General features: G+C 41.5%; 1 protein-coding gene across 2 annotated transcripts in view; it reads left to right on the forward strand.

Moving 5' to 3' along the window:
• LOC109858063 (neuronal acetylcholine receptor subunit alpha-7) overlaps positions 1-26759 on the forward strand; it is a 209969-nt gene that overhangs the window by 59000 nt on the left and 124210 nt on the right. For both annotated transcript variants that reach the window (XM_020434952.1, XM_020434951.1), the window contains exon 4: positions 4344-4388. In XM_020434952.1, coding sequence (XP_020290541.1) covers positions 4344-4388 — 45 coding nt within the window. The remainder of the gene's footprint in view (positions 1-4343; positions 4389-26759) is intronic.

Genomic DNA, 26759 nt, shown 5'->3' on the forward strand with positions numbered 1-26759 from the left:
TCTTCTCTTTTTAAAAGTTCGCGCAATCTGATATATTGCACATTTCTAGTAAAAACAAAAGCTACGTGCTCTGGACATTAAGAGGACGGATGTTTCCGGGACGAGACCTTTCTCTCACTCACTCTCTCTCTCTCTTTCTCTCTCTGGTAGCAAAACATATTCCATTACATCTCCCGCTCGCCGGTCTTTACATCCGCGTCGCCGTATCTCTCAAGCTGACTTGGGCTTTTTGCCGTCTTCATTTTCAAAGTATCGTTGCCTCTGGAAACGGATGGACATCTCTGTTTAGTTTTTTCTTATTATTCTCCGAGCTTACGATCTGCGACACGACAAAAACGACTCGGCATGACTTTAATGAATTAATGCATAAATCCTCACGGCGGCGCGAAAATCGAACACTTCGATTTGAATTTCTTTCGAACGTTTTTGAGAACAAAAGTTATCGCGCGGCGGGGCAAAAACACATTTAAGCAGTCAGTTTTTCAACTTCGAAACTGGCTTCGAAGCACGGTGTAATCCCAATTCTCCATCGAGAGTTTATATACACATAGCATTCTCCATAAATACGAGAGTGCTCCGGTCGAAAAAGTTCTTCGTTGATACATCCGAGCCCTAAATTCAAACTTTCATTCGATCCCCGGCCTCGAGTTGGGAGGCGGGATGTATAATGGAATGCGAGAGATCTTTTCGTAAAAGCGAAGTTCCTTTAATTGGTCACGTAAAGAGGTGAAAAAGTTCAAAGTGGCAACTTGATCTCGATGTCGGCCGGGAGAGAAACGCGACGTCGAAACAAGATCAACGGAAACTTTCTGTGCCGCGCGAAAAGCAGTAAACCGAGACTAATAGCATTTTTTTTTTTGAATGGGGACTGAGAAAAAAAAGCCAAGAAGTCTCGTAAAACATGCCCCATTAATATTTACGCGGAGTATATTGGACTTTTTGACGAGATTGTCTCGCGGCATGTCTGTGACGTGTGTCGTCGGGTTAAGAAATGAAAAAAAAAAAAAAGAAAATTTTCTTCGCGAGTTTATGGCACTTTCACCTCGAGCGATACGCTTTTATTTATCACAGTCAGTTTTTGCCATATTCTTCGCACCCCGATAATATACGCGCCGCGATATAATATCTAATATCGCGGGTAACGATATCACTCATTTGATTTTCGTCTTAAACTTTCTCGGCGCGCTATAAACTTTTTTACGTTTCACGGTGGCTCGTAAATATTTGGTCGTTCGGTCGCGGTTCTTTCTTTTATTCTTCTTTTTCTTCTTCTTCTTTTTCTTCTTCGTGTCCGATGAAACGTCGACTCGCACCACTTCTGGTTCCGTCGCACTGCCGCGATCGAACAAGACGTATCTATTCCGTGTAAAAAAAAAAAAATCCCGTTCTTCCATTGTTTCGTTGTTCGCTTGTTTGCGACGATGTACAATATACAATTATTTGTTCGTAGGATTACGTGAAAACCGCGAGTTTTAAATAACAAATAAATGAAAGTACAATGGAAACGTAACTATAGGCATTCGCGGATTTTGTTTTGTTTCCCGTTTTAAAATGCGGAAGAACACGAAACACGAGAAAATTGCAAAGCGATGTTGCAAACGCGGTTTGCCGGTTACAAGGGTTTTGCTCGCGCGTAATGCACGCACACATGCAACTCGGACATTGCGCGGCCAATATGTGCGCGCGTCGTGAAGTTTTTTTGCGGCGCAATCGCATCGATTAATCATAACGTGTACATTGTAAAAATTGTTTCGATACGGTCACGTTTGCTCCGAATCAATGTTTATGCAGTTTGTCCTGGCGACGTTAATTAGCTTGATTAATTGCGTGTCTTTAATTAAGATTCACCTTTCTGCATAAATTGTCGCGGCACTACACGCGAATGTAAACGTGTAACGCGAACAATCTCTTATTCGCAACACTCTGTGACGTGTTTGCAGAAATAAATTCAACAAAAATTCGATTTGCGATAAAATGTTATTTGTCGCTAAATACAATAAATGCGGTTTGTCGTTATAAGCCGCCGTTATGTCGCTCGCGAAACGAAACTCTCTCGCCTTATACGTTGAGACGAGAAAAATCGCCACGTGTCTTCGAATAAGTTCATTGAATAATTGTCGACGTGGACACGACAATTGGAAAATTCCGTGCGTGTGCCAATTTCGCATTGTTTTAGATGAAAAAGCGAGTTGTGAAATTCGCACTTTTTTATTCATTCGATTTTGCTCCTGAGCCTCAGCGCGGATGATCGATTGCCATGCCCGCGCTGACATTTTTGTAACACGAAAAATATCACACAAAGCACTCAGTTACAACACACGCCACAAATTGTGTGTATTATAAAAACGAAAACAAAACACACATACGTCTTGGAAACAAATTATTGGCTTGACTGAAAAATCTCGCGTGTGTTTGTTTTTATTCGCGTTATAACGAGCAAACTCGCGTTTCCCCATCGCGTTTATTATGAATTTTGTCTATTTGTCGTAATTTGATACGCGAAGAAAGTTCTTGCTGTATAATATAATTTATGTGATATATTATAATATTTCATTTCATCTCAATGTGACGCAAATTAATTCGTGGCATCGCTCGTAATTTCATTCACGTTCAGTCGGGCTGACAGTGCTGATGAGCGTCGCGCTATATCGTAAGGTTTCAGTCTTTGTCGCGAGATGCAATTACGTTGCACCAATGGGGGTCAGCCCATGACAAAACGCGTCCGTGTTACTCATATATAAAGAGAGAGTCGACGTGGCGGAAGCGGAAGTGCGCCGAGAAAAGGCATGGCTACGAGAGAAACGCGTAGGACGTGCACCCTTTTATCACACGGAAAACTTCGTCAGATTTTATACATGTGCAAAAAATTTTTTTAATTTAGAGAGAGGGAGAGAGACAGCAAAATTCTGGAATTGTTTTTTGTTTTTTGTTTTTTTTTTGTATTTTATTTAACTTCAATTTGACTTTTCTTGTGAGCGCGTTTGACTTGTGACTTTATAAATTGTTTTCCTTTTTCATTTTCCACCGTTAACCTACGCAATTATTCGAGAATCATGGATGTTGTGATATAAACGACTAAAATGCCCGTTGCACCCATTGCCCGTCTACAGTCGAATTGTAACAAAATTTAATCGATTTAACAAAACAATGTGAAACGCGCGTCTGCGCCTACAGCCGCATTCCATATTTTTTGTTCGACGTTGCTGCGAACAAAAACATATTTTGAGATAAAAAAAAAAAAGAAGCTGCTTCTCGATCTTTTCAGAAATTTATTTACCAATTCAATTTGATCTCATTTCACGCATGCACAACAGTGCTACAAAATTTGTCGATCAACAATCTCGATTAATACGACTGTCTATCAAAATACGGGATTTGCCTATCGACAGCGACAAATTTTCAGTTTATAAATCCGTTTTTCCAATCACGTTGATATTCTCGATAACACGGCAGACAAGTGAAGACAATTCTTTTCGGTCGACTCGGTTCGGGCTACTGTTTGCAGCTGGCAATTTGCGGTTATTGGTTATCTATCTCTCCCTCTTTCTCTCTCTCTCTCTCCCTGACGGGAATTCTTATTGGAGATCGCCTCATATTTTTCTATCATATTACTTCTGCCTTTGTCGCGGTCCATCAGATTTCTTTACCGCGATGATTGCGAGAGTTTTACGCGTCCGCAATCCGGTTACACAGACAGAACAGTCGTTTCCCTTTTTTTTTTTTTGCACTATAAAAAATCGTTAGCGCGTGCGAGACAAATGCATTTTACTGTAATGCGAAGTCGAGTTTTGTTTTTACTCCAAATGTTTTTTTTTTTACACGCGACAATATTTCAAGTACATTAAGTTGTTTTTAAAACTGCGATGGATATCTGCATCAGAGATCTATTTTCAATCATCTCCTAATATCGTGCGCGTTAAACACATTACGGATACAAATTGATCTTTTTACAACATTGTGAACTGAAATTTTGCGCGAGCACAATACGCGCCACCGAGCAATTCGAGATTCAAATCACACACGTGCATCTCATTTTGTGAATAAATATTTATCGTATGCACACTATTTACTCGCATCGAGCGAAACGATACGAGAGTTTGCCCGTCAACAGTAAATAAGATATAAAGATATAATGTCATACGCTCGAAGACGTGTATCGATATATCAATAGCGTTGTTTATTCTTTGAACAAAATGTGTTTATACGCAGTTGCCAGTTGTTAGAGAATCGTGTGTGTATGTCGTTATATATGTATCTACAATACGTACACACGTATCAATTTTTATTGCATATATATAGGTATATATGTGAAATAATACTGATACGGTTTTTTTTTTTTTCAGGATGAAAAGAACCAAATACTCACGACCAACGCGTGGTTAAAACTGGTGAGTAAAATAAATTGATTTCGACGTTACGGTGAACGAAGAATTTGAATTGTAAATCCCATTTTACCCTCTTTAAATACTCAAAAAATCCCCCAAAAAAATTCAGAAGACTGTGCGATAAAAGATAGTACCATTTATATAAGTTCAAAAAAAAAATTATTGAGTTGAAAATCTACTCGTGTGTATTGCGTGTTGATACTGTTGAGTTGAAAATCTATCTGTGTGCGTGTTTGCGCATTTTTTTCAATAATTATGAGAAAAATATATACCGATCTCTCTCAAATTCGATTTTGCAAACAAATTTCGACAGTGTACGCGCAAATATATGCGTTTCTCATTGTGAAACAAATGTGCAAACATATGTACGTGGGCATCTACGATTCACGTTAAAACTTTAAATACGCAGTTAAGTGCATGGATTCTTCCGTGTGGCTTTGCAGCCGCGCCACGTAGGAGCAAACGACACGTAGAAAATGCGTTCGCGATAATTCTCTCTCGGCAAAATAGCCGGTTAACAGAAAATCAATAACCGTGACGGTTACCTTTCCATCGCCTGCGGCAGTCTTTTCATTTCACGAGGATACGTTGTAGCATCGCTGATAAAAAAAAAAAAAAAAAAAAAAAAAATACATCTGCCGTCGTGGCGCGCATCGCTAAACCAGCCGTAAGAAAAAAAAGACGCGGCAAAACTTGATGATATTTTCAGTTCGTATTCAAAATAATTGCATTTTTTAAGTGCGCACTTTTGTACATATCTCGAGAAATCGAGAGAGAACTCTCGCGCTAAATTGAGACGAAACTTTTTGAGATCTCGCGTGGTTTTTTATTCGCGCGAAAATATTTTACAGCGCATTGCTTGAGGCGAGATAAGAAATGCAAACGAGCGATTATTTCAATTGTGACAACACATGTATTTAGAGATTTCACGTTTCCGATATTAATTAATTAGTTAAAGCCGTGATTTTTTTTTCTGGCTCGCGTTAAAACCGCGATTTGCGTCACTTCGACACACACAAGCAGCTTGTGTCGAGACAAACCCAAAGGAATCTGCGGATTCTCTCGCTGTATTACCCAGTCGGATCGCGTGGGCGAGCAATCAGTAGATCAGAAACAGCGAGAGCAGCACAACGGCAGCGCTGCTGCCATTGTCGTCCCTGTCTCCGTATGCATCGACGAACCGCGTCGTCGAACACCCGCGCCAGAATAAGACAGCTGCTTCTTTCACCATCTTCCCTAAGAAGATGCTTCGTGTTTCCCTGGGGTGCAGAAAAAAAAAAGAGAAAAGAAAGAATAAATGCACGGAAGTGTAAGAACGCGAGAAAGAACAGAGAGAGACGAGAATGTAGAGGGAGTTGGTAAATAGGTACGACGGTACGAAAGGAGTGAGTTTGAGGAAAAATCGAGAAACCGCGGAACGCGATATAACACTTGGAGCCCGCGATTTCCTCGTCGCTATTTTCCACCCTTTCTGCTCTTTTAGATATTCTGCTTTTTTTCCTCCCCTCTCTTTCTCTCTCTCGGCACGGCGAGAGATGAAAAAAACAACTGTCGAATGTTACTCTTTGTCCTAACGTCACATCGATCGGTATGAGCGAATAAAAACGAGGATAGTTTGGTGTAACATATACAACGTTCGTTCGGTCGTGAAAGGGTCCAAGAGTCGATCGGTGGCGGTATTCGTCGCGAATGTGAGCATTTCAATAAACGGCGAGTTTTTAGCTCGTCGTCTACTCTTTCCGCGTCACGGCGCGGTTTGTTCACGCTGATACATATCAAGAGCTTCCCCTCCCCTCCACCCTCCTCTTCCCGTCTGAAAGTAAATTATCTTTTATGCGGTTAGCGGACGGTGATTAATTATTTACTCTGTTTGCGTTCAGCGGAGATAATCCCGGGCCGGGCTTTTTCATCGTGAGCTTTTCACGAGTTTTCGTTTCATGGTTTTCTGAAAAAGCCGGCGCGCGTCCCGTGTAATTAATTTCGGATTTTTCATGATATATCCCGGAAAAGAGGAGGGAGAAGAAGAAGCAGCTTTAAGCCCGCTATAAATTCTTATCTCGTCCGTACATGCATCACCGAGCGAATATCCATCACCGATTATCATAACTCTCTTTGCGCGTTTTACAACACACAGCCACTTTTACCGTCATTCGAAAGAATTGACTTCTGATTGTCGGAGAGAAACTCCCACTCATCGAGAGTTTCCTCCTCTCTCCACCTCTTGCTTCTCTCCTGCATATATCTTGAAGAATTTTTCATTTTTCTTTTTCTTTTTTTCTTTTTTCGTTCATACTTCGATACCAACTTCTTTCATCTTCCCTCTGTTCCCAGAACTGTATCGTTGTTTTACGTTTTCCTTTTTTGCTCAAGTCGCAGTGCCAGTCACGCGAAATGCCACCGGCTGCGGAATCTTTCACGGTAATATCGAAAGCCGCGCCAAAGGGGAGAGAGAAAGCGCTCGTAAAGGGACTCTTCTCGTTCTCAATTCGTTTGCGATGCTTCTTCGCGTTTGAATTCCGATTTTCTTTCCACCGAAGACGTATGAAATGTATATAGGATTGATTTCTCGCCGATAACGATCTTAATTATCTTCAAATGTAAGAGAGTACGTTCGCGATGGAAACCTAAGCGACACATGTATCTCAAACCGGTAATGTTGCAAAATTAATTAAGAGAATTGTGTCATTCCGACGTTACATCATCATTTTGGATCAAGTATAAACTTAAACTCTGCTTTTAAGATAAAACTTTCAAGTTCATTAAGGTAAATGGAATTTTAAATTGTGCGATTACTTATTCTGACCTCTCTCGTCATATGTTTTACGACGGGACGTTTAACGAACACGCGATATATATAGCGGCCCAGACGATTACTTCGACGATTACTGCAGATGAGAACGCATGTACGACACTTTTTTTTTTTTTTTTTTTTATTCAGAGCAAAACAATCGAGATATTATTTTCATAAATCGTTAAACTGTTCGTTCGCCGCGTCCCAACGTGTGTGTTTGCAAATTTACAAAGGAACGTGACGCCGCAAAAAAACAAAAGAGAAAGAGAGAGAGAGAGAGAGAGAGTATACGACTTTTATAAAATTTGTTATTTATCTAACCAACCCTTTTCAGCTCGTTGAATAATTCATTGACAGGTAGCCGATACGCAGCTGCGGTTCCCATAGCGGGTTAATAATATAATGCACTTTACTCATACGAATTCATATCCGAGCAACTCACGCGAATCGAGGATATAGTATTAATAATCGGCTATCCGAATCCGTGACAAGCGAATGTATGTTCTTCGCGGCGGAGAAATTTTCTTAACATATAGCGCTCATTTCCAACGCGCAACTTTGATAACTGACCGGTTTACATTTATCACCCTTGTCACTTTGAGATTTCATAGTTTTCAACGAGCGATTTATTTAACACGCGCGCGCTGAACGCGCGCGTCCCGGCGAAAATCGGACGTATATTTCTTGCGAGAAATCCGCGTCGTCGTTAGTTTCGCGCGATATGTCAAAGAAAATTGTTGCTCTCAACATTTTCAAATTGAATTCAATTCAAATTGTTGTGTGTGTTAAATTCGCGCGTTTTAAATAAATAAACAATTATGTTTCGCACGTGACACATTGACTCGAACGACCGAATCGATCTTCGCTGATTCGAAACATATGTTTGATCCTCCAAAACTTGTTGCCAAAGATTGTTTTTGTAAAACTTGTTTTACTTGAACGAGAACGTCACTTACAAATGTATGTGGCATTCGACGTGTTATTATTGTGTTTTGAACGATTTTTCAACGAAAAGACAAAACTTCTCTTTTGCAAATGTTCCGTATTCTCTCTCGCATATGCATAGAGAGAATAGCAGCGCGATAAGATCTGTCTGTCGATAAGAAAATGTGTGCGCGCTAAAATATTTACCCGCTCGCATTATTCGCACGCGTCGCAAGACAAACAGCTTCGTTAGAAACACAGACGAGCCGAGCACCTGTCGTGTCGTCTCTCTGTGAAAGACGGACCGAGATGTTATATGGGTCGAGATTCCTAGCGTCCTTCAATTGACGGGCAGAGAGGAGAATAATGTAGTTGCAACGCGACAAAGTGTCCAAATAATTGGACTCGACTCGCCGGGAAACGAGATCAGCAAACGATATCAGTCCCTTTTGCGTGCGTGCGCACAAAGGGTCTCGACGAAAGCTCGATGAGACACACGCGCAAGAGGAGGACAGAGCGAGAGAGATATATAGATAGAGAGACGGCGCGGCGACGTAACATCATCACGTACGAGCATGTCGCTCGCGTGTTGGCACGATGTAACGGCGCTAAAATGTACGTGGAATCGAGAACGTTGTCGCGCGACGTTCACGTTTCAGCGCGAGGAACGTCACCGAAGCTACATCGTGCTTCTCGTCGCACTTGGCATTTTAGATCAACCGCCTCCTGGTTGTGCGAGCATTCGGGAAAGAGAGAGAGAGAGAGAGAGAGCGCGCGCAGCTAGTCTCGTCGTGAAGGCTGAAAAGATTTGGAAGATCCGCGTTGAATATTTTATATCAACATAGTTAAGACACGCGACACACACTCGCATAACGCGCGTAAATTCCGCGATTCGCAATATGTGGTTTTTCGAATTTCGGGCGGACTTTCAAACGAAGCCGCCCGTGAGAAGATTGAGACTTTTGTTTTCTCTCGAGGGAGAGGGGGAGAGGGAAAGGTAGATTAAACCCCGGGGCTTAGAAAATTGGGCGGACAATTCCAGAAGTGCTGAGATAATGCATTAGAACAAGGGGCGGGAGGAAGGGAGTGGAAAAGAGAGAAGGGGGCGCGCGCGAGTTGGTCGTAAGATTAAATTAAAACTTGGATTACAATTCGAGAACGAGAATGGCGCGCTTGTTAGCGTGATATTTTACAGCAGGCGGTATTTTCCTTGAATACCGGCTCAGTCTTGAAAATCGCAGTAGTTAGCCGAGAAGTTATATCCGTTCGTAATACGATCGTAATGAAACTAACTGCATCAGTTGAAAAGTGTAAAATAACAAATAACGAGACGTTAACTCGATTTTACGATGGTTTTATCGATAAACCGAAATAGAAGAGGTCCCGCGCGCGCGCGCGCGTTTTCGACCACGTTCTCACATGTGTGTTACATCGATTGATCCGAAATTCACTCCAACTGTTCTGCTGTTCTTATCGTACATCTCTTTATCGTGAGTCTGACAGACCTCCCGTACCCGGAGTCCGAAATCCAATTTCGGAGTCGGTAAATCAACTGTCAGCAGGTCGGCATCAAAAAGTTTTATAGTGATAAATGCGCTCGCGCGAACAACGCAATGGGGAGAACAAAAAAAACAAGAAAAAAAAGAAGAACCGCTCCGGGTGCAACCCTCGGAGAGAGAACCGCGGGAAAAGTGCCGATAATTATCTCTTTTTCATTCTACTCTTTTCAATCGGGGATGGAACCTCGAACGGCATCCGACATCTTTTTCTCTCGTCCGTTCATTCGATATTCAGTGTCGAGAGCTGGCAATTTCGGTTCACTGGACCCCTTGTTGCGCATCCATACTTCACGCCGGATTGCGCAAGAGATATGCAATTGCGGGGGAAGCGTACTCGGAACGAAAAACAAAAAGAAAGAATTAAAAAAAAAAAAAAAAACGATCGCGTCTGAAAATGAAATCACGATCTTTTATTGTCACGGACAGAATCGTCTCTTCAAAGGACTGGGTTCGAGAAAAATTAAAAAAAAAAAAAAAAAAGATATCATTAAGCGAGGAATTATCGGTAAGAAAATTGTGGAACATTTCGCAGCGCGGTAATTTCAACTTTTTAACCTCCTTGAAATGGAGAAGCGAGGTTGATCGCGTTACGTCGAATTCTCCGAACGTATAGAAGAAGAAATCGCTGGAAAATCCCGGATCTATTTATCACAATAAATCAGATTGTCGTACCACTACAGCTTGATATATGTATACGTATGTGTACATGTAGATACTCCGGAATGAAGGGAACTTCACAATGGAGAGTCGATCTCTTGAACGCGATAAAAGACGAAAGAAATCACCGTTACGTTTTATCAGTTTTTTTTTTCTCAACCTTCGCTTTGTGAACCTTCCTCGACTTCTTCTAAGTTATTCAAAGAATTCGCTTCTGGACAAGTCTCAAATGCGAACGTAAGAGCGAAAGTAATTCGAAATAAAAATCGCGTATATGCAAATGTGATTCATGGATTATTTGAGATTTCGAACAATTTTTTCCGAGACCCATTGTGTATCTTTTAAAATCACTTCGCGCGATATTTAATTCAATCCTCAATTCTGTTCAAAACTACGCAACGTTTGACGACAGCTCAGGGTCGAAGCCAAGCCGCAAAATGAACTGGTGGATATCGCGGGAAAAAGATTGATGAACAATGTAATCTTGTTTGTCTCATCGGCGGTATATTAGTTTTTTAAGAAAATGTGCAGTTTTGTTATTACACGGTCTGCGAGAACAATTTGCTACCAAAGCTTATTCAAGATTTTGCTTCAAATTATTTTATTGACAAAACAAAATCTCAATAAGTTTAGCGAATTGTTTTTGCTGACCTTGTGGTAACTAAATTTCTCGCTATTCCAGTAAGTTTATATTTTCCCGTGTGGAGATTCAAAACACTCTTTGAAAACTCCTGTGTTCATTTCGCCTGTATTCGCGCGAGGAGAACAGAGACGTCGTCGCAATCGCGCGGTTGCATCGCCTATTGCGAGTCGAAATGATTCGTGGCGTTTAATGACGCGCGGCATTCGAACTCGTGGAGAGTGTATCGCGGCGAGAGGATGATGCATTAATCCCTCTAACGATTCCCTTAGCCAATTTCCGGCTGGTTGGCGATAAATATTAACGTCATGTTAACGGCGTCGTCCCGCATTATCAAATATGCCCGTCGTGGGTGTCGCAAAATTGCACTGTTATGGCTCGCCGTTAAGCTCGCGTCGCTCCACGCGTAATACCAGGCGTATAATCTCGAAATAATTCATCACCGTTACGGGGCGATAGTTCGGGCATTTTGTCTCGTCTCTCGCTCGACGGTCACTTCCTTCCCGTTTTGCTGCCGCCCCCGTGACAGTGGCCCGCGATATTCACGCATATATAAGTACGTACTACGTCTTCCTCTCTCAATATCCGCGTCGCAAAATTCCCTCTCGGTTCGCACCAGACATAACTCAATGTCGACTGAGATAACGCACGGAATATTTCATATCCGCGTTTTTTCACTCTGATGTTTTCTTCTTCTCTTCTTCTGTGAAAACCAATGTATCGGTAAACGCTGACGCGCGCGCGCGCGCGCATCCTTCAGCCACTTTATCCGAGTCTCTGACTGGTGCAATTACTTGATGTGAAAAGCTATTCATTCGGTCTGTCAGAAGGTGCGAAGCCATTAGCGGAAAAATTTTGCCGCGGCATCTTGTTCCGTTTTTTTTTTTTTTTTTTTTTTTTTTTTTTTTTTTTTTTTTTAAGGAGTTTTTTTTATCTACCTTTCATATCGCGATAAAGCGTGTGGCGAGAAATAACGTCGCTAAGTCACAAATGAGCGTCAATTTATACTCTCGCCAAAGCACTCTCAAAGTTTCCTTAGGTTTTTCGACGACGTAATGGAGTAGGTACGTGGTGGCGACTCGCCAAGTGCAAGCGTTGCGAAATCAAGCGCTTTTACAACTCGCTCTCTCGTGTTTACAAGATACACATCTAGGCGGGGCCGTTGCGACTGTACTCTTTCCGATTTATTTCTGAAAATACGTTTCGCCGTTCGCGAAACGTTTCAACTCGCGCCTTTCCGGGGAGGAAAGGGGGGGGTATTAAAAGACTTATCCGCCCGCGTTTGCGAATTAAATTCTGCGGCTTAAATAGCGCGACGAGACGATGAAAAAGTTCGGGAGAAAAGTTGCACAGATCGACAATAATCTTGAAGTGCCCGCCGTTCTCTCTCTCTCTCTCTCTCTCTCTCTCTCTCTTTCTCTCTCTTTCATATTTCGTGACGCGTGCCATTTCGAAGTCAGCGTCGAACGCGAGATGAATATTCGATTTTCGGAATATAAATTAGACGTCGCGGATCTGTATTGCAAATGGATGTGGGTACGGGAACGTGTTGAATTTATTTTCGAGATCATACACGGAGAAAAGATGACGAAAACGGAGAATCGCCGCGATTGTCGTTGCGATGAACGGCTCAGCAACAGGTTTTAAACTCTTATCGCGCCGCTCGGTCGCAAATTCTCTTTCTCGCCCTCTTCAATTATAACGTTCACCCGCTATTTCGTCTGTATCTGGGGACTCGTGGATGATATTCGGATGGGGAGAACACGCGAAACGGGCATGGCGAAGTCTCCTCGAACGGTAAACTCATTCCGTAAGCGATTAAGTCGGAAGTTCGTTTGATGGGCTTTTGATTGGCTGCCGTGCGAACGCTGCCGCCGTGAATTCCGCCGGGTCCGGCAATTAACGAAGGAAAGTCGAGAAAGATAGACGACACCGTAATCTTTGTTAAGGCAGATCGAGTTTCATTCCGGGGGAACGCGCGCTCGCGCATTCTGAGGACGGGCGCCGCCACTTTCAACAGCGCGCGTGCCGGGGAATGGAAACGGCGATAAGGCTTTCTCAGCTAGTTGTGGTATTTTCAAGATAAAACGTATGTATATACATATATATATATATATATATATATATCCCCGCGGCAGCGCGACTGTATGCGCGACTGCAATAATAATTACATCTCGAAGGACAAGAACAAACAAAAGTCTGAAGTACGACGGAGAGAAGAAATTTGATTTTAAACGAGTTTGACGAGTAAACTTTTGAGAAGAAACTTGTTTAAACCTGTTGTAATAATACGTAGGGTAAATTTTGAACCGCACACATAATGATCAAAGGGATAATAATAACAACAGCCCGGACGTTCATGCATATTCACGCGAAGAGGGGGAGGAGAAAGAGGTGTTGTACAAATTCAACGAATGTATGCAAAGCTGTTGCGCTTCTCCAACATGAAAGTTCAAGTAACACGGCGAATATTTATCAGTTTACCGCGCGAGCTCTTCTGAGACTTTCGCGGCGCAAACTAAGACTCTCTCTCTTACTCACTCTCTCTCTCTCTTACTCACTCTCTCTCTCTCTTTCACTCTCTCCTTCATTTGTATGCGACGATAAGAATTTACTCCGGCGACGTATTCTCATGTAATAAAAATAGCTTCTGATTTTCGTCTGGTTGAACGTATATTACCGACCGCGATTTTATAGCCGCGCTAGATTCTTTCTCGCAGCCAATAGCACAGAGAGAGAGAGAGAGAGAGAGAGAGAGAGAGAGAGAGAGAGAGAGAGAGAGAGAGAGAGAAAAAGAGAAAAAACTTTATTCTCTCTTCCGCGACTTACATTCCCTTGTAATTTCTCGTTATATTTTTATATCTCGCTGCACACAAGCAAAAGCGCGCGAGTGTTGGGCAAAAACGTGCGGCGCATCCGGAAAAACATTTCGCGAAACAATATAAATCGCCAGCTCATCGGCATTACCGTCTGTTTCCCCGACACGGAAATGAAATACACGCCGGCGCGAGTTACGTTCGGACGAATATTTGCATACTTCCCGGATTTATCATCACACACGAACAAAAGTTTTTATTACGATACATCGTACGTACGTACGTACGTACACTCAGTGATGCACCGAACCGAGTTGGAGGAGAAAGGGGAGAAAGAGGCGCGTGTTACATCGTATGCAACGCGCGAAAAGTAGACAGCCGCCACCGCCGCCGCCGCCGCCGTCGCCGCGCGTAGATCGCCGTTGCGGTGAGAAAAACGCACGTTTTATATTCTCCGTAGTATGAGTAATGAAATATTTGCGCGAGAGCGAACGAACAACATTGTTTTGTTATCTGTACACGACCGGACGTTTTTCGCGAGCAAGAACGAAACGTAAAAATAAAAATGACGGGCGGCTGAGTTGCCGCGCTCGTCGGAGCGCTTGTGTCAAATGAGCGAACATGTCTGAAATATTCGCGACAGTTGCGCGAATCACTTTTTAATAGCTCTGTCGACTTTTTAATAACCGATGCGGCCGTTTTCCGCGGTTGATGAAAGTTTTAATAGACCTTAGTCTTTGCGAGCGCACAAAGGAAATTAATTTCGCCGTGTCGGCCACTTTTCCGAAATCGGCCGTCACGGAAAAATGTTCATCTGGAACGTGAATTATATATCCTTCCCGGTCGTGACACTCCGGTATTGTCGTATAAGATTGCAGAGTATTCATCGCGGATTCGCGCGCGCTTTTCTGATAAACGCCCTGGTCGTATTTTCACGCTGAGAAAGAGATAGAGAGAGAACTATATATGTATTAGCGATCAAGCTCGACAAAGAACGGTGAAAAGCCGATCGGTAGCATGTTTACGTCGACGTTAGCCTATTTATCCGACTATCGGTTAACGATCGACGACGTTGTTCAGCATCCCCCGGAGGACACCGATAACACACTGCCGGTCAGAGGAAGGATACGTTTATCACTCGCTTAACCAGGGATAACTCCGTTTGATTCTTTGTAACGACTGCCAGAGACCCCGGTGAATTACGTTTATAGCCCTGGTACAGACACTAAACTGCGTCTTTGGAGAACACACGCCACATGTATCCAAGTTACCTGTACGTATTTCTCGTTGTTGATTACACAGGATGATTTCTTCGCGCGTGCGTGTTTCCCCCGTTTTACGAGGTAAGTGTCCCAGTGACCGGACATTTAGCAAAAACAAGATAAATAAATAATTGTTTAAAAACATGTAAATATTTAAACGTAAAATGTTTCTCAATATTTTAAGTATTTTCGAGACATGTTTTTAATCATTAGTTTGCAAATTTACACATTGTAAATACTTTGTTGCAATTATTTGCTTGATGAAAATGTTCATTAAGTAATATTTATCTCATCTCATACGTTTGAAAAAACGGCAATAATATATATATGTTTGTTTTTCGCTAAATAACGTTAAACTATTTATAGTTTATACATGTTAAGAATTAAATTATATATTGTTTATTTTATAAAATTTAATTTTTAACAATTTCTCTTTACAACATTATATTGATTAAATTTAGTTTTGTAAAAATTTAATTTTTTATTTGGGAATTGGTTTTTTTTCAAATTTAAGTTAGAGAGAATTTTTACTTGTTTAAATAAGTTGAAATTGTTTAATATATCCGTTCTTTGCGTAAAACAAGCATTATGTCTTTTTCACGAATACCACACTGCGGTGGCGGATTAACCGTTAATTGGCAGATAAATAGACAGATAGATAGTCCGATATAAATATTCCCTCAAGAGAAGGGAACGCGTTATTCTTCTTTTGTTTTTTTATCTTTACAAACACCACGGTAAACATTCTCGTTGCGCACACAAGGGGTTTCGAAGGACGCAAGTATAGGCTGATTTATGTGTTTCCAAGCAATGTCCCGGGAGGAATTTAATCCGAAACGAAAACGTAATTCCGACGCGATTTCGGGCTTGAATCCTCCATTTTCTGATATCGAGAGCGATTGGCACTTGGTCGTTGAGAAAAGAAAAAACCAGCTTGTGAAAAGAAATAACGGAAAACAAAAAAAGAACAACGGAATTTACAATCTCGCGCTATTATGCACGCGGGAGTTAATAGCGCGCGATAACAGTTTTCCACTCGCGCAATTTTTTCTACGTTCGAAAACAGAGAAAGCAAGTAAGATCTCTTACAGCGCGTTACATTTGCCGATAAAATGTCTTTTCCGACCGCTTCAGTTTTTATTTTTATTGTTTTCTTTTTTTTTTTCCAACGGGCTTCGCCGCGCTATTATGCGGGAATTGAAAGTATCGACGTAGGCGCGACAAAACCATTTATTACAAACGCGAAATGCCGCAAAACGACGGCCTCGGATCTCGTCGTTGCGCGCGCGTGCCGTTTCACAAAGCGCAATTCCAATTCTCGCGAAACACACAAACTCCTGACGCGTACAAAGTACGCGACGCGTCTTTTAACGTGAACGGCAAATGAGAGGTTTCGGAGTTTCGAAAGCGTCGTTCGCGCGAATCGAATGAAGTGATATACCCACGACGTGATCGCGGCTGCCGCGACGTCTCGAAAATGCTGCTTACACGTTACAACGTAATAATAGCACACGAAGGCACAAAGACGCCCAGGAGCGACGTTTACACGAGGATCGCGTCCTTCTTATCCGTCTAATCTTCGCAAAGTGTGTATTCGCGCTTTACTCTAATATTAACATCGTAGCTCTAGACTTTATCGCGCTCAAAGCATCTCGTTCAAACCGCGATCTCTCTGGATACGCGCGTATCCAGAATACATCTATAAACACGTTTACGCACGTAGAAACACGCACGTTGTTATACGCACATCCCTTTCATCCATCATCACAACTCTCTCCTTTCCCCTTCAGTCGGCATTAGCATAGATTTATCTGTGAGACACGACCCGGGCGGAATGATAGGATAGCTGCTTATGTATGTGTATGTGTGTGTGTGTGTGTGTATCTGCGAGCCATCCAATTCGTACTAATATCGATTAATGTCGGAGGTTTAAAGACGGAAATCCAATACCGATTACTCGCCGATCATTGATACGGTAAGGCAAATATGTCATTACACGCGGTATAAGTTTAGAAGGCAGTTTCATCTCGGTAGCGATCAATGAAACGCCGGTCCTCTTCCGCGCAATTATAGCGTTTATGGCGTTTGCGACTTTTTTCTTTTTTTTTTGAAAATACACACACGCACGAGAATTGGAAATCAAATTGAATTCAGTAAAACAAAAATTAAAGCAGAAAATCTATTAATTGATCGATTGAGATTCTAGTCGATATAGTTAGAAGCTTTGTCAGGTGACTGTAACAGAGAAGCCATTTGATCGCACACATTATATATGCATGCGTCCTATATTGATGAATGTGCAGCGATATAAATATAGTACATAATTAATACGAGGCTGAATTGCAAAGGACTCGCGTTAATACCGCGTGATAATGACGTTTACGATTAATACAATATATGTAGGTGTACGTGTATATGTTATATTTGCGCGCTTAGAAAAATAAATAATATGTATATATATATATATATATATATATATATATATATATATATCTCGCCCAAAGCAACGCAAATAGCTGAGGACTTAAAGCGCGCGAAGGAAAAAGACGTTTAGATAAAGTTAATGGAAACTCTCTTCCTGCTTTATCTTTCAAAAGAAAACATTTCAGAGTGTTTGATTTTGACATCAGATTCAACGTTGAGGAAAAAAACGGTAAAATATATACGTTGTGTAAACAAGCAAAAATATTTTGTTAAAAAAATGTAGAGACGGAGGTTTGTTTTTCCGCTTTTAATTGTGAAAAAAAATTCACGATTAAAAGGAAATACATTTAATTTGAAATATATATATATATATATCTCTTTCTCTCTCTTTCTTCATTTCCTATCTTGCAGTTTTACAATGATACACTTTAATATTCGCATCGAGCTTTGCGAAACCATCCGAAATCGTGACAGATATCGTCTTTCTATTTATCTGCAGAGAGAGTTTTTACCGTCTTTATTTACACGCGAGAAACTTTTCGTCGAGTTCGTCTCGCAAACGCTTCCGTCACTTTTCCACGCGAATGAATTTCATTGCGCGATTGTCGTTGCAGATTATCAGCGCGATGCGCCTTTATAAAAGCGCAGGAAACGGAGAATTTCAGGAATCGTTTTAAAATTGATAAAAATTTCTCCAACGTGAATTCGCCAACTCCGAACAGACGGAAAAGCGGTTTTCGCGATCGAGCGATTTAACATAGTGTAATTAATTAAACCTGAAAGCGGCGGTCATTCGGGACGATTAAAATTAGAAAGAGTATATTTTCTCGACGCGTTGTGAATCGAACGATCAATGTCGAATCTCTATCGTTCCGCATTAACGTGTTCCCGCGGTCCGAACGTCTCTCTTCTCGTCGTTTTCATTTCAAACTTCAATTTGAAACGCGCGATCCGGGACAAATAATATTTTATTTATCGAAATATCACGTCGTATCTCTTGCGCTGTATCTAGTTGAACGCGTCGCAGCAAATTTATATATATTTTCTCTGCATAAATAAATAAATAAATAAATAAATAAATATATATATATATACATATATTTGTATATGCTCACGTATATAATTACTTGTATTAACAAAATGCATTCATTATTCACGAATGTATATTTTCCTTTCTGTGATTCAATTTTATTTTAAAATCTACACGAAGCTCACACGAGGGGATGAAATATGGCACTTCCGACGAAATAGCTTTTGCGATCCATTTCATCACGAAAGGTTAAAAGCGGCCGCGTGCCGCGTAAAAAAAAAAAAAAAAAATTAGGACACGTCAGACTCCTCGCATTTATGTGCGCGATGTGTGTTTGTTTCTTCGCTGGAGAGCTGAAAGTCATTAACCGTGACTTATCCGTACGCGTGACAGCGTATCACGGAAAGGAACGGATCGGTGAAAGAGCCGCGTACCGTAGAGTTGTAAGATGTATCCGAGACGAGAGAGAGAGAGGAAAACAGGCGCGTACAACGGCATTTTTTTTCTAAACAAAGACCTCTGGCCTCGAGCCCGCGTGATTTACAAAAAGATACGAAGTTTCTTCGTCGAGAAGAACACCGAGCGTCGTTGATGGTCTCGAGAAATTCGACGTGAGAACTGCCGTGAAAACGCAGCGAAAACTCTGCTCCGTACTCCTCCTCCTCCTCCGGAGTTGAAACGGTGGAAGCAGCTCCACTTGCAGATTAGTGCCTCGTACATTTAACAAACATACTGCCTGTGTGTTATATTCCTCGAAAGTTCTTTTCCACATTTAGCGACGTCTCTACGGGATTACGTTGTTGCATTTCGATGCACCCGTGTGAAAAAAAAAAAAAAAAAAAAAAAGAAACGCAAGACCCGCTCGGCGCAATTGCGCTAAATCGAAGAAATTCGCGGCGTACGTGCGATATGATCGACGTGACGTCACATTTCAGACACTCGCTTTTCCCTCAAATGTCATGCGAAGATATCGCGTTGCCGAGCAAGGCAAAAAAGAGAGAGAGAGAGAGAGAGAGAAAGATTAGATAGTAGCTTCGTTTGTAGAGCGCTCCGGGAAAATCCCGTCAAATGCAAAAGAATAACAAAATAAAATTACATAATGCAAAGTGAAAATAAAACAAATAAACAATGAGTGAATATTAACAACGCAAAGATAACAAAGGAGAGAAAAGTATAAAACTTTACAGACACAAAAGTAATAGACAAAAATAACAAAATTGAAGACAAAAATAATAGACAAAAATAACAAAATTAAAACTTACAAATTAGTTAATAGAGATAATAGATAATTATTCAGTCTTCAGAGAGAGAAGCAGAGAGAGAGAGAGAGAGGAGACAGAGAGAGAGGAATATATCTTAAATTCTGATTATTTTCTCTGAAAATAGACTCAAACAGTGCGGGGAAGTAACAACAGTCGGGAGCGAGAGAGATAAACAATGAAGTATAAGTACATGACAGAGAGAGAGTTCGTAGTAGAAACAACATTAAATAATTCTACATTAGACTATGTATTTTAATGCGAAAGGGTTTGGGAGATCTCGAGGCAACACGTTTCCGTTTTCGCGCGCTGATAAGAAATGGATTTAATCAATCGAGCGACTCGCCGGAAGCTGATACACACATCTCTCGTTTGTGTGATCGATATAATGAAATAATAACAGACGTGGGCGATCGCGCGCGGCGGCGTTTGCTTATTCATCTCGCGAGGAAAACTCAATCGACTGTCTTTTCATAGACGTTCTCAGTTTCACATACACACACACACATATACGCGCGCGCGCACACGATAAGATGTTTTATTTACCTTCGTTTCCTTGTATTTCCGCAAATAAGTTTCTCAGGGCGCGATATAGACCGGCAAATAATACCGTTTCCGCGGCATTATATTGAGACACATAACGCACACTTTATTCCGGGATATAATCACTTTGCTCCGATTAAACGCAAATTCATTCATTCCGCGCGGAATTCGTCTAAATTAAACCGTCCGCGCCGCGTTCGCGGAAGCGCGATTTATGGCGAAATTAATTATTTTGGCTAGGTAAATGGAGAAACGCGCGCGGACTGTGCGCACACGCGCCCCAAGACATGCGTTAATTAAGTAAAAACATTTACGTTGTAAATATTACCGTCGTTAATTCAGGCGTGTTCAAACGAATACTCTCGATCAACTGGCGTTTAACGAGCCGCGTTCGGCTTTCTCTCTCTATATGTATGCGGTTCTCTCCGTATTGCTCTATGTATATATACGGACGAAAGTGTCGCGAAACTCTGAAGGCACTTGAAGGTCCAACGTAAAGTCGCCAATTATCGTGCGCCATTTTGGCCTGCGGAAATCCTTCGTTAGAAACGGGAGAGTTCAGAGAGACGTGTAGAGCAAGCTCTAAAGCACGAACACTCTCCTTCCCTCCCTTCCTCTCTCTCTCTCTCTCTCTTCTCTGTCTTCTCTTGCGTTGCTCTCTCCCGCCGGCGTATTCGCAATTTTGTCGGTATGCAAATAAGCAACCGCCACTGCGTATCGCTCGCAATACACAATTGAAGTTGCGATATCGCGCGCCGTGCTCGCGAGTTATTTAATATTATATTAGAAAAGAGAGAGACAGAGGGATCGGGCAGCACGCGCGTTGCAGTTTCTGCGAATACACAATTTGAAGCTCGTTTCTATGTTTCCATGATTGAGCGAAATACTGAATATTTTTTTCGAATTAACTTGTTTTGCCGTAACAATTGCAAGTGTGTTTGCAATAGTTTTGTCTTTTTTTTTTTTTTCACTTGATCGATATCGAATACGGATATTTTAACGTGCGCGGGAAATTATGCGAAATTACACAAGGTCTGTTCGTAATATAAATATTGATTGTAACATTAAATATTTGATGATATAATACAAATGTTGATTGTAAAATGGAAAAATATTATTATCTCCGATTGTGTCATGTGTAATTTATCAGCCGAGAACTATGATTTGAGAACTCGACTCGAGATTAGTTATCTGAAATTATGCATTTCCGTGCGGCGAGAGAGGACTCGCGGAATTGTTTCTCCATCGCCCGCCTTTAATCCCTTCTATCCCAAAATTTCGTAGAAACGCGCGCCGCCGCCCTGCAGCTGTCCGCGCCGGATATCTCGCAGATCCTGTTAACGTTTCGCAAGCAATTATCCTTAATTACTGTGTGCATCCAAAATTTTGTTGAACTGCAGCAGCGCTTTCCTGTAACGCCGCTGCCGTCCTGCAGGACCACTCAACCGACAGCGTCACAATTTCAGCAGTAATTATCTCTAATTCGCGCTTACATCCAAAGTTCCGCTGAAGGACGTGTGAGCTCTCTAACTGGCACCATAATTGCGGCATTATCACCCCTGCTCGTACGAGTAGCGAATCCATTTCGTGTGTAAAACTGCTAGATTTTAATCGACTCGCGTTCACAGTAATTGTAGCAGCGCGTAATTATGTATTTTGAAAAAAACAGAAAGATCAATGTGTCAAAATGTTTTTTTGACTCGAGAAAGAAATTGTAATAGCTCCAACGACCGGACATTCAGTAAAGAAATAATAATAACAAAATATTTATACGTACGTGTAAAATTAGAAACTAATAAAAATTTTAAAATTATTGAAAATTGATATAATTAATATTTAATAATTATTTCTTCAACAAATGTCCGGCCATTGGTACAGCCTTTGTCCGATTATTGAGACATTCACTGGATAGTCTTGTCGCTTGTAAAATCGCTCTCTGTATGTACAGAAATTGAGACTCTCAATGTTTGAAGAAGCGCGGAGAGTAGCGCGAGGCGACGTTGTATGTTTTTCAACGCGCGCGCGTTGCAAACGCAATGTGTCGTACTGCGAAACGGTGTCATAAACAGAGCCAAATGCTCCCGCATCAAAATATATCCGCGACAACAAGATTGTCGCTTATCGATGATACGATCGAATTACGTTGCGTCAAATGGTCCGAATTTTCCAGCGACATGGATCTAATTACAAGAGCGAGAATTTAAACTCGCGTGAGGTAGTTTCGTACGTCGTGTAATCAAAGTTGTTTGTTGTACACGTTGCGTGTGTGATTCATTCCTGCTATTTTATTCCGATCTCGTTTGACAAACAAAACAAAACAAAACAAAACAAAACAAAAAAAACAGCATTTTGTCATCTTGCAGAGAATGTGGGATATTGGCTTACACGCGCTCTAGCGGTATTTAGAGAAGATTAAATCTCGGATTAGAGAGCGAGATTAACGGATCGATAACGATTCGCGATAATGCCTATCGGAAGACTTAATCGAGGCACGAGGCCTTTAACTAATAGCGAATCGCGAGAGAGTTTCGGAACGGTAAACTTGATTAACAATCGCGACGCGATTCCCTCCTTCCCTTCCCTCCCCCCATTTGCATGCGCGATCGCTCACGTAAATCTCGCGCGCAAGATCGCGCGCGCGACATGTGACTGATTGCTTATCAAATTTAATTTTCTTTTGTAACGTGCGCGGCATACACAAATTTTATTGCGATGATACCGAGAGATTCAAGAGCAATCCCGTAGTGGTAGTGGTTTATCTCAAATTTTATCAATAACGGATTTGTGTTTCTTTTTTTTTTTTTTCGTTTCCCACTGAAAGTCAACGAAAGTTCTCTCGTAAAACTAAGCTTTCTCTCTTTCTTTCTTTCTCTCTCGTCATGTTTGTTCGTAAATTTCTAAACAAGAGCGGCGAAACGCGCGCAAAATGAATAAGAGACAGCACAAAAGATAGCAACGCTTACGGGCACAACTAGGAGTAAGATCTACTTCTTTATCTCTCTCTCTCTCTCTCTCTCTTTCTCTCATGTGCATGTGCATTTCTTGCTCGCGTGCGAAACAATAAGGCTCTCTCTGTCTTTCTCGCAAAATAAACGTCGAGCGTGTGCATTCTTATACGCGTGCGTCCGACTGCTGCAATCTCCGAGTTGATACGCAGATACATAAAGCGAGGTCGGGATTTGAAAATGCAGGTTACGTCCTTTCCACCACCCCCTCTCCTCTTTCCTTACGTTGCTTGTTACGTCAAAATGCAAGATAGATTATGCATAACAATGCATATAAGATGAAGGCGAATCTCCCGACAGACAAAGAAGCACATCGCGATCGATATGCTCGCAAAAAGGAGCGAATTTCGCAAGACTTAAATTTTTGTGTGTTGTACACCGACTGATATTATTACGTTATGCAAGAAGACATCTTTGTCTGACGCGTGAATCTGTCGGGACAATTTATTGACATTGAGTTCGAGCACGCGCGCGCGGGAAGCCTTTGATGGAAAGATCTCTCTCTCTCTCTCTCTTTCTCTGTCTCTCCCTCTCTCTCTCTATCTCTCTCGCAGTAACGGAAGCGTTTGTTTAATCTGCAGTTGTTAAACAAACGCGTTCCGTCGATCGGGTAACAAATCGTCAGCGGTCAACCGAATCAACATGACTGATTGCAAGCAGCGCACTAATTAATGTCCGTTCATTTCTAAGCGCGACGCCATTGTGGCGACTCGCCGCGGTGAAAATTCGCCGATAGAGCGGGGTACCTCTAATAAACGATGTATATATGATTCGACGCTAATCGACATTAAGTAATTATAAGGTAATTTCACGGGGAACTGGCGATGTCTAAGTATTGTCGTGTCTATCCCTGCGAAGCGTCACTCCGAATATATTCTCTCTCGTCGCGCGAGTTTCTCGTCGGGATAATTAAGTTTTGCTCTAACATTCGCGAACAAACAAATTTTGCTACACAGCCAGCAAGAAAAATTGGTTGAGAGTTCTATTGAATTTATGGTTTCGTTAACAAAACGTCTGGTTGGTCAAACAAAAAATTTAATAGGATTAACGAAGTTTTCTTGCTGACTTTTTTCCCGTGACCTCTCTGTTGTGTCGAACATCAGGAATATTCTTGACTTGAAATCTGAAAAGCTTTTGTCCCCGAAAATATTATAAGAAAAACCGATTTGAAAAGCAGCAGCCAAGCGAACTGGACCGTGTTGCCAATAGTAAATTCGGTCTTGTAAATAAAATTATACAATATAAATGATACTCGCGGATTAGTAACACATATATCTCGAGGAATTTGCGAGGAGAGATATGATGTAAAAAAAAAAAAAAAAAGAAAAAAACCAAACGTGACAGAAGTAATTGAATCCCGGAGCGCGAGCAGCTGCACTTCGAAAATATGCGGCAACTGTCTTCGGTGCGCGTAGTTTAAGATGGCGTATTAAATTCTCTTACGCTCTTGATATTACAGTTATATAAAACTGTAATATGTTTTTAGCTAGGTCGTACGTTTTTCAAGAACTACAAATGAGAAAGACTGCCGCTGCTGCGCGCGCCTTCGCGCGAATAAAAGACAGAAAACAATTTGCCACGACAAAATCGCGCGCACTTGTTTTCCCTGACATGTGCGAAGCGGGACTCCGTCCGTTGAAAAATGTGTGGGTGGTTTACACGCTGTTACGTAACGTAAGGGCGTACACACAGATGTCCACCCTGCACGCGAAGAGGATGCATCGTCGCAGGTCACGACGTCCATTTCGCGAAATTAACAATTCAGACGAGTACACGTTACGTCGTACCCTCAACCGCGTCGTGTCTCACCGGTAATCCATCCAAGAGAGTCAACCTACCTACGCAAGAGTTAACCGGGCAATCTCCTCCTACATCACATAATCTGATAACTCTAATTATCCTAACGAGATCAATAATTTGTCCCCGTGCTGTTCCCGGCTATTTCTACGGGATAATATAATCGAAATTTCCGGCCGCCATTCGAGCGAAAACGATAACGACATTACCATCACGAGGACGACGACGACGACGACGAGCTTCTTATGCCATTCTTATTGTCACACGCATGAAATTCTCGAGAAAACGACTTTTACGCAACCAGGCTTTGTTGACACTTTAATGGGCACTTTAAAACTTTTTTTTTAAAACTTTTTAACTACGATTCTTTCGTTCTACCTCGCGGAATTATATCGAGTATATATTTTTTTGTTTTTTGTTCGCCAACGTTTCAGACGTTTATGATTTTACATCGCGTCGGATACGACGTCATATTTCATCCTCGTGCGACTATGCCGTTTTTCTGTCGTAACGTAAATCTATATGACACTCCGAAACAGATGGAAATCATTTTTATATTTCCTCTGGCTTTTCTCGCAGTCTCGAAAACAAGTTTACAAAAGTAAACAATTTATTTCTATACGTGTACAAAATGCATACTTTTGTATGTTTAAAAAATACCGCAAATATATTTATTTACACGTCACGTATGTAAATTTGTAAAACTAACTACGTGACAAGAAGTTAGCGAATTATGTTACTCAATGCAATTTGTTTTCTCTGAAGAGATGGCTTACACCTTAAAATATGCGCGCGTCACAAAGAAGAAGAGAGAAGAAGATGTTTTCGCAACTCTGTGAAATTACTCGCGACATTGTGAGTAATTCGCTCTGCAAAGAGAGAGCGGCGACGGTTCTTACACGAAACGGCTCCAATTAATTCGCGCAAGTTAATTCGGCAATTGTATAAATCATCGGGAGGCCGCGCTATACACCGGCTGTATATACACCGCGATATAATTTATTGTCGCAGTTCGCGCGAACGAGAAATCCGATCCTCGGAATATCGCAACCTCGGTCAGCCGCGGTGTCACGACTTCAGTGCAAGAGACCCCGGCTAGAGTTTGCGGTTTCGGAAGATCGTCACATGTATAGACCAGCGACCTTAACCCGAGGCACGCGTTGCATTAATGCGAGAGGGGTATGCGGTAGAATGCATACGCCTACCCATTGTGGCCGTCCGAAGATGGATGGCATATATGTACGTGCGTAGTTGCGTCCGCACACGTACTATTCCGGTCGCAAGAAGCACGCGCATCTCCGTAATTTCGCAAGTTTCTTGACGCGTTGATTAACGACTTCGATCAGCGCCAATTTTCGCGACGCGATATTATAAATATTTTGTCTCCGTTTTAAAGAGTTCGTTCACTAAACACGTTGCAAATCGCATTCAAATTTGATAATTATATGGTTTTAAAAGAAATAATGTAACGAGTTTACATTTGCAGTTGAAATTTTATGTCATTTGTCCCTTCGTATACTGTTTGATAATACGAAAAATAAATAAATAAAAAAACTTTCCATGGCTTTAAATTACTTGAAATTTAAATATTAAATGGTCTGAAAATACAAAGTAATTATATTCAAAAATTAAATATTTCGAAAATATGAATATTGTTATATAAATAT

Source organism: Pseudomyrmex gracilis, unplaced genomic scaffold (genome assembly GCF_002006095.1).
Source record: "Pseudomyrmex gracilis isolate BER0280 unplaced genomic scaffold, ASM200609v1 scaffold_185, whole genome shotgun sequence".
NCBI lineage: Eukaryota > Metazoa > Arthropoda > Insecta > Hymenoptera > Formicidae > Pseudomyrmex > Pseudomyrmex gracilis.